At 34.9% G+C, this 8,622-nt stretch overlaps 1 protein-coding gene across 2 annotated transcripts in view; it reads left to right on the top strand.

Annotated features, from left to right (window-relative positions):
* The first annotated feature begins 7,735 nt into the window (after positions 1-7,735).
* The window catches only part of LOC106882930 (sodium/potassium-transporting ATPase subunit beta), a 42,070-nt gene continuing 41,183 nt past the window's right edge, over positions 7,736-8,622 (top strand). Inside the window, exon 1 of one of the 2 annotated variants that reach the window (XM_089347739.1) lies at positions 7,736-8,378. In XM_089347739.1, coding sequence (XP_089203865.1) covers positions 8,246-8,378 — 133 coding nt within the window. In that variant the 5' untranslated portion in view covers positions 7,736-8,245. The remainder of the gene's footprint in view (positions 8,379-8,622) is intronic. The other variant, XM_014933773.3, reaches the window with a different exon arrangement.

Raw genomic sequence — 8,622 nt, 5'->3', positions numbered from 1 at the left:
GAATTCTACAGAGAAAACGGTCTTTTAAGACAACTTGCAAATTTAAAAGATTTATATGTAATTGAAAATAATTTCTTGTGTCTGTTATATATTATTATAATATATAATATTGTAAAATTATACATTATAATACACAACATATTATAATTTTAATTATATCATATAAAATTATATTATATGCTAAAAAATGTATCTCAATATACCAAAGTTATTGAAAAAAAAAAGGAGAGATTTAATGATGGTAACAAATCTCAGTTCTCTGTCTTTGCATAATATAATGGTTAAACTGAAATATTTCTGACCAAGGCTCCTGAGCAACAGAAAACCCTTTCAAGTCTAAACATATTCTTCTTCAAGTATCCATTATGTATTTAATTCAATTTTTAAGATTCCAATTAGGAATGGGATAATTGCCGTTTCGAATCTTGTTCTACCTGTAGTAATTTCTTATGGAATTCTTCCAGAAATGTTATGGAAATGGGTGCAATATCTATCAAAATGTTCTTTATCCCTTGAGGCCTTATGAATATCAGCTTATTCCCCCCCTGCTCCATTATGATACAACAAACAAAAGTACTGCAATCTTAAAAGAAAAAAATGAGATAATGAGATCTATAGGAAAAGATCTTACGTGACTTTTTGCTTTTCAAATAATTAACTACATAATTATGAAGAGAGAAAAATCAAAACAGTTCAGTTTTTCAGGAAGAGATATCATTTTATGAAATATGTTTAATGGTATATAAAAGAGCTCAACACTTCTAACTGACTTATTCTCCAGTTTATTATTTTTTAACAAAAACTCTTAAATAAAAAATAGGTGGGGAGAAATGATTTAATTTTCCCCATATTTTTTAGAAAATCTTTTAAGCTATATATTTCTGTGTTAATTTAAAGTTGTTAATTCTATCTTTCGGATTAATCAAATTAACATAAAATTATTTATTATAATGAATTTTTTTTCTTTCTTCATGAGTTGTTTAAAAGATTACGTACGCTATTAATGAAAATTAGTACCATATGTCAGTTTAGAAAGGATTGTGTTACCTTTTTCGATATGAATAGCATTAAATGTCTACATTAATATTGTAATGGAGTCTACCAGAAAAATGAAATTACAAAGTCAAAAATGCAAGATTCCAAGTTCATGTTTAAATTTCCTGAGCAATACAATAAGTCTTCAATATATTTTGATTTCTTTCCAACTAATGTAAAAACTGAAACCAAAACATTAAAAATATTTTAAAAGATAAATAAAACAATAAAAAAGCATGAAAAGAATAAATGTTTTATAACAAAAATCAATTTTTTCATATTGATTTATTTTTTTTAAAGTAATATATGTAAAGTTTGTTTTAATCGATTTTTAGGCTTATTTATCTCAAATATGCCAATATATGTATCTGGATTTTTTTTCTTCCTATGTACATGTTTATGTATGCTTAAGTGTGTCTGTAGTTGTGTGGTTTGCATGCTCATGTTCGCAAACACAGAAATTGCTATTAAAGTAAACTATCAACAAACAAATACAAATACAAAAAAATCAAATCCAGGTGAGGAACAAATGTTTTCTTTTTCTTTGTATTTAAATATTTGCTTTTTTTTTTTTGTCCTTTCATATCAAAACAAAATCAATCAATTTCTTCCATCTGCCCTTATCAAATGCAAAATACAGAAGAACACCAAAGAAAAAGAAAAGCTTCAACATGAATTGTCACACTTTATATATTTTACATCATGTATTTTGAGAATAATACCATCACTGGTTACAGGTTTCCAGTGAATCATTCAGTGGCATACAACATGTACCAGAAGGAATTTGATATAAAGACAGCTCTTATCATCCAACACTGAAGGTCCTGCAGACCCTCATCCAAACTATGAAGGATGTCTCCATGTATCATACACACACACAGCTGACTTCTAAACTGTGGCTGATCTTTTTAGTCATTTACCAAAAGGATCTTTAAAAACTGTGTGGAATCCTCCTTTCTTCCATTTTTCAACAACCATTATGGTTCTAAGCAATATTCGTAAAGAGAAAACATTTATTTTTGCTGTTAGCTCTTTGTTGGAGATCTACTTTCCTATATTACTAACCAGTAGGCTCCTACTTTCAAGAAATTTTGTGAATGCAATGTTGTTTTCCTCAACATAAGTACAGGCATGGCTATGTGGTAAGACGTTTGCTTCCCAACCATATGGTTCTGGGTTCAGTCCCACTTCATAGCACATTGAGCAAGTGCTTTCTACTACAGCTTCTGGCCAACCAAAGCCTTGTAGGTGGATTTGGTAGATGGAAACTGAAAAGGGGCCCACAGAAAAGAAAAATGGTTGTGAACCACAGCTTTAAAAAGTAAACTTAAGGCTACATTATTCAGTGTGACTTCTCATCATTTAAGATAGTAAGAGTTCAGTTTGAGAGAGGTTTGTCATCTATTTCTAGGAAAGTTTGTAGCCACATACAGGTTGTCTTGAGTTGGGACATGAATCTTTACAAATCAGTTAAATGGTTCCCTCTTGGATGTTGTCCAATATATTTCTGTGTGTATCAGTATTGTTTTTTGATATGCTATGGACATTAATATGATCCTGATGCCTTCTACATCGTCTAAGTGTGGCACTGCAGGGAATGACAAGCTGGAGGTGGGGGGAGGGGCGTGTGCCATTTAAAAAAAAACTTTTTTGTGACTTTCAGCCCTTGGCTTAGTTTATAACAAAGACTTGACACAATAAACTTAGTTGATACCTGATAGTTATGAAGAAAATCCTTGTTTTTTTTTTTATTGTAAAAGGTTTGTAGTGTAATTTAAGTCTCAGTATTAAATAAAGGTGTAGGCTTGGCTGTGTTGCATAGATGTTCAGGTCACAATGATGTGGTTGTAGGCTCAAGTCCACTAGGCAGTACCATGGGCTCGTGTCTTCTGCCATTCATAATTTTTCAATATTTAAAAAAATTTTACTATGTTACGGAGATGTACTTGTATAGCAAGTGACCTGATCTGAGATCGTGTGCTGAAACAAAAACAATTCCAGCATGGAAGATATTTATAAGCCATTTAAAAACACACAAAAACCATTGGATTCACTTCAACATTTAAATTTAATTTGCCAAAATATTTTCATCACTTTGAGACCGCGACCTGTTCACTGACAAAATTCAAAGTGATGAAAATATTTTGGCAAATTAAATTTAAATGTTGAAGTGAATCCAATGGTTTTTTTGTGTGTTTTTAAATGACTTATAAACACTTTCCACACTGCAATTGTCTTATATTTTTATAATTAAATTTTATTAGGAATTACATAAAAATAATTATTGAAATATTTTGCGTATTGTAGAAGTATAACCAATTTATTGCAGATGAATTTTAACAACAAAACCTCATATGGACTTCTGTTGAGAACCTCCGTTTTAAAGGATAGATGAAGTAATCATGGTTGGTATAGTTTTTATCATAGATTTTGATCTTGATAAGGAGTGACATGCAGCTAAACAAAAACAAATCCTATTTCCTCTCTGTCTCTTTGACTGTGACTCTAATGGCATCTCATCATATGGAATAGCAAACTACATGACATCTTTGCTCCAGTACACTCATTACCACCATCTCTCTCTCTCTCTCTACCTACCTACTATGTCTCCTGTTACAAATCTCCACTCAGCACTTTGCTCAAACTTTACTCCTCATAACCAAAGTCTGATGGAACTTTCTCCTAGTCTGTATTTTCACAACAAACTACACAGGTTCAAATGGAAAAGTGACTTCTGATCTCACTAGTCTAAATGAAAAAAATAAAAATTATATGTAAATATGTATACCTGTGCATATGTACATATATGTATGTGTACGCATCTATATATACAGCTATTATTTCTCTCTCCCTCTGTACACACACACACACATCCACATCATTTGTTTGAAGTTGATGATTCACTCCATTGCTACATAGTTTCTCTCTATAAGCAGTCCTTCAGACAACATTGTTTTCAAAGCCTGAAGTGAGAAACTCTGAGCATTTCATGAAAGAGTGGATTAACAGTCTTGAGTGAATAAATGAACTGACTACTCCTTTGAATGGAGTTTATTTGTATAGCTAATATAGCATGTGAGTTTTGTGTGTGTGTATGGTGAAAACATGGCCAAGTGGTTTGGGTGTTACACTCCTGATCACAGTTTCAATTTCAAGACTGCGTGTTGCATTGTGTTCTTTAGCAAACTATTTCATTTCACATTGCTCTGCAATCATTTCAGCATTTGACATGTGGCACATTTGTGCACCTACACAGGCAACATCAGTTTGATAGAGGGAGTGAGCTTAAATGAACACAAACATTTCAACATTATAAACAAACCATCTGTGTGGTTGTTCAGTAAGAAATTGCATAACCCTCATCCATCATCTAACAATGGGAGTGTTCATGATATATTATAATGTTATCACAACTGTACAGAGAGTTAAGGAGTGAAAGATGGTATTATTTATATCAGAGTAATACCATTAGAACTTCTTGAAGATCACTAATGTTCAAAAGGAAAAATGCTGGGAATATAACCAAACCAAAATGTACTGGCTCAGATTGTTCTGGAGAGAATTCTAGCTGTCTGTTGAGCTCACAGGCCCATTAAGGATGGAACTTCTCCCAGATTCTCTGGCATTTAAGCAAAGGAGTACATACCCCTCTTGAATGAAAGCACTAGGTCATTGCAGAGTTAAACCCATCCCAACTGCTGCTTGTTCTTATTTTCATCTGAGTGGACCGAATCATTGAGAAATGAAGCTCATTATTTAAAGACACAAAATGCAGCCTAGCTTAAGAATTGAACCCGTAACTTAATAATTATGAACATGATACTTTACTACTTGTTCAAAGCTGGTGATTCCCTTTGCTGCTACTCCAGAGTTTCTCTGTGTGTGTGTTCTTACAGACATCTGAAAGAATGTGTCTGCTATCCAGAAAAATGACAATGTGAATTGTCGACTGTGAATGATTATAAACTAACTTTACAACATGCATTGGTCAATCTATGTATGTATCTATCTATAAACATAATTAAAGGATCAGCAACAGTTGCTTCACCACATACTGAAGTTCAGAAATAGCAGCTAAAATGCTGAAACTCCAACAGATGGCATTACTTGTAACTCACAAAGGCAAAACAAGAAGAAAAAACAACGAAAACTAACCAGTCGTAGTTAATCATAGACGCATTTCTGGCTTAGGAGCGAACAACTCTCCATTTCCTCATCAGTATGATATTCCAGTTGCAAATTCGACGATGCTAGCAATTGTGCATGCATGACCGAACGAACATCATGCATTGGCACAACTCAAAACCATCTCCGAACCTACATAGGCCAGCCAGTCCATTATCCCTCCTCAAGAATTACCATGTGCGTCACAAGCAATACCGCAGAAAATCTGCGGTTTACTATCAGGGAGTGAATAATTAGCTTTTAATTGTAATAATTATGTATCTATCTAAATAGCTGTGTGGTAAGAAACTTGCTTCCCAACCACATTGTTCTGGTTTCAGTCCCACTGCATGGAATCTTGGGCAAGTGTCTTCTACTATAGCCTTGGGCCGACCAAAGCCTTGTGAGTGAATTTGGTAGACGGAAACTGAAAGAAGCCCGTCGTATATATATGTTTGTGTGTCTGTGTTTGTCCTACCACCATCACTTGGCAACCATTGTTGGTATGTTTATATCCCTGTAACTTAGCGGTTCAGCAAAAGAGACTGATAGAATAAGTACTAGGCTTCCAAAGAATAAGTCCTGAGGTCGATTTGTTCAACTAAAGGTGATGCTCCAGCATGGCCACAGTCAAATGACTGAAACAAGTAAAAGAATAAAAGAGTATATATAAATAGAGAGAGAGAGAGAGAGAGAAAGATCCATGCATACATCTACATACTTATGCATGTGTGCAAACATCTGCATAGACACACTGTCACACCGCCCAAACACATATGCATGCACACACACATGTTTGCTATGCTTAGTCAATGCTATTCATTAAACAACATTGCCATAATCAGTTCAAGGCTGAAATTCTACAAGAGGAGAGAAACAGAACTGAAGAAATGAAAACATTTTCATTGAATAACATAACACTGTCTGCTGGTTCTGGTAAATTATATTTCTCAAGAAATCGGCCATATGGAAGTTCACACACGACACTGTCTTGTATGCTTGAAATCTTCATTGATTGCATTAAAAAGGCTTTGTGAAATATTTTAGATGTTTGACCTAGATTCTAATGATCTGGACCCAATTATATGAAATGGGGAGTGGTTTTCTACATACTTTTGCAGCACCTTTTTTGTTAGATATATAATTTTTTTCATTCTGTTGTCTCAATTTTTTTTCATTCTCACTTTGTTTTGTTGTATGTTATTAATCTATCTAATTACATGCCTGTCTATTTCTGTATGGATGTGAGTGTATATCTAAGCATCTATTTAATAAAGCAACACAAATATCCATGTGTGTGTGTGTTCTTTTACTTGTTTCAGTCATTTGACTGCAACCATGCTGGAGCACTGCCTTTAATCGAGCAAATCGACCCCAGGACTTATTCTTTGTAAGTCTAGTACTTATTCTATCAGTCTATTTTGCCGAACTGCTAATTTACGGGGGTGTAAACAGACCAACAACGATTGTCAAGCAATGTTGGGGGGGACAAACACTCACACACACAAACACATACACAGAATAAGTACTAGGCTTACAAAGAATAAGTCCTGGGGTCGATTTGCTCGACTAAAGGCGGTGCTCCAGCATGACCACAGTCAAAAGACTGAAACAAGTAAAAGAGTATATATATATACATATATATATATACAATGGGCTTCTTTCAGTTTCTTATTTCCTTATTGCCCACAGGGGGCTAAACATAGAGGGGACAAAGAAGGACAGACAAAGGGATTAAGTCGATTACATCAACCCCAGTGTGTAACTGGTACTTAATTTATCGACCCCGAAAGGATGAAAGGCAAAGTCGACCTCGGCAGAATTGGAACTCAGAATGTAGCGGCAGACGAAATACCGCTAAGCATTTCACACGGCGGGGTAACGTTTCTGCTAGCTCGCCACTTCAGTTTCAGTTTCTGTCTACCAAATCTACTCACAAGGCTTTGCTCAGCCCAAGGCTATAGTAGAAGACACTTACCCAAGGTGACATGAAGTGGGACTGAACCCAAAACCATGTGGTTGGTAAGCAAGCTGCTTACCACACAGCCACTCCTGTGCTATATATAATAATAACAATAATTCTAGGATGAAATTTATAAATATTTAATAAGCGCAGGAGTGGCTGTGTGGTAAGTAGCACTTCTTCTTGTAGCCCTCCTCAAATAAGGAAAAATACTGAAATCACCAAATCTCTTCAAAAATTGTAAGGTATGATGGTTTATGTTTATAAAATATACAATAAAATTGTAATGAAGCCAGTTGAATTAATCCTAATAGCTACAAGCTCCCTTATTGGCTCATAAAGTCAATGTCTGCAAAAATTCTAAGTATGGTGTTCTATTTCACATGATTTGGGGTTCAATCCCCCAGCGTGGCACTTTGAGCAAGTGTTTTCTACTATAGCCCTGGGCCGACTAAAATCTTGTGAAGGGATTTGGTAGACAGAAACTCAAAGAAGTCCAACATATGTGTAGATGTGTGTGCCTCTTTGCGTTTGTCCCCCCTCACCACCACCACCACCACTACCGCCTCTTGACAACCAGTGTTGGTTTATTTACATCTCTGTAACTTAACAATTCGGCAAAACAGACAGATAGATCAAGTAGCAGGATTAGAAATAGATACTGGGTTCGATTTGTTCGATTAAACCCTTTAGGGAAGTGTTCCAGCATGGCCGCAGTCTAATGACTGAAACGAGTAAAAAGAATAAATAAAAGATACAGAATATTAACTCAGTTTAACTTTAACGGTTACTCACATAAAACGAAGTTTCATTTGGAAAATAGATGTTTTTGAGCTCAGTTTTGTACCGGTTGTGAAAGACAGTCAATACGTAAAGATACAACATTGCCATAAATTGTATTTCATCCTGGTTTTGTAAATACCTTTTAAGAAAATTTAATCGAGAAGTTGGGTGACGGGGTAAGGTGAGTATTGTTAGAGCTGACGTTACGTCATTAGAATCCAGTGGAATCTCTGACCAGAATCAGACAATAACCATAGTCTTTCCGACTCTTGTTGAAGTGACATTTGCAGAAACACAAGCATGACGGAACCTAATAATGCTGGGAGTAAACCTGAAACTAATTTTGTTAAGCCTAAATGGCAGAAAAGAATGAAGCTGTTTATTTATAACCCGGAGAATAACACGATTATGGGGCGGACTTGCTGTAATTGGGGTGAGTCGACCGTTGCTAAAACATTAACTCTATATAACAGTTGCTCTACATTTATAGTTAACTTGTACAGTACAGAGTCCTTTTCGGATTTCTGGTTTCCTTGGTCTTTATTTCAAGAATTTTCACACGCACACACATACATGAGACATCACATGGCTGCTTTTCTCAGTTTCATGTAAAATGAAAAGGAAACAAATCACAAGGGGATACTGTGTATGTGTGTCGAAGAGTAAGTGAATGGTGA

The sequence above is a fragment of the Octopus bimaculoides genome, chromosome 2 (genome assembly GCF_046866305.1).
Source record: "Octopus bimaculoides isolate indiv1 chromosome 2, ASM4686630v1, whole genome shotgun sequence".
In the NCBI taxonomy this organism is placed as follows: domain Eukaryota; kingdom Metazoa; phylum Mollusca; class Cephalopoda; order Octopoda; family Octopodidae; genus Octopus; species Octopus bimaculoides.
This window is presented reverse-complemented; position numbering and strand designations above follow the sequence as displayed.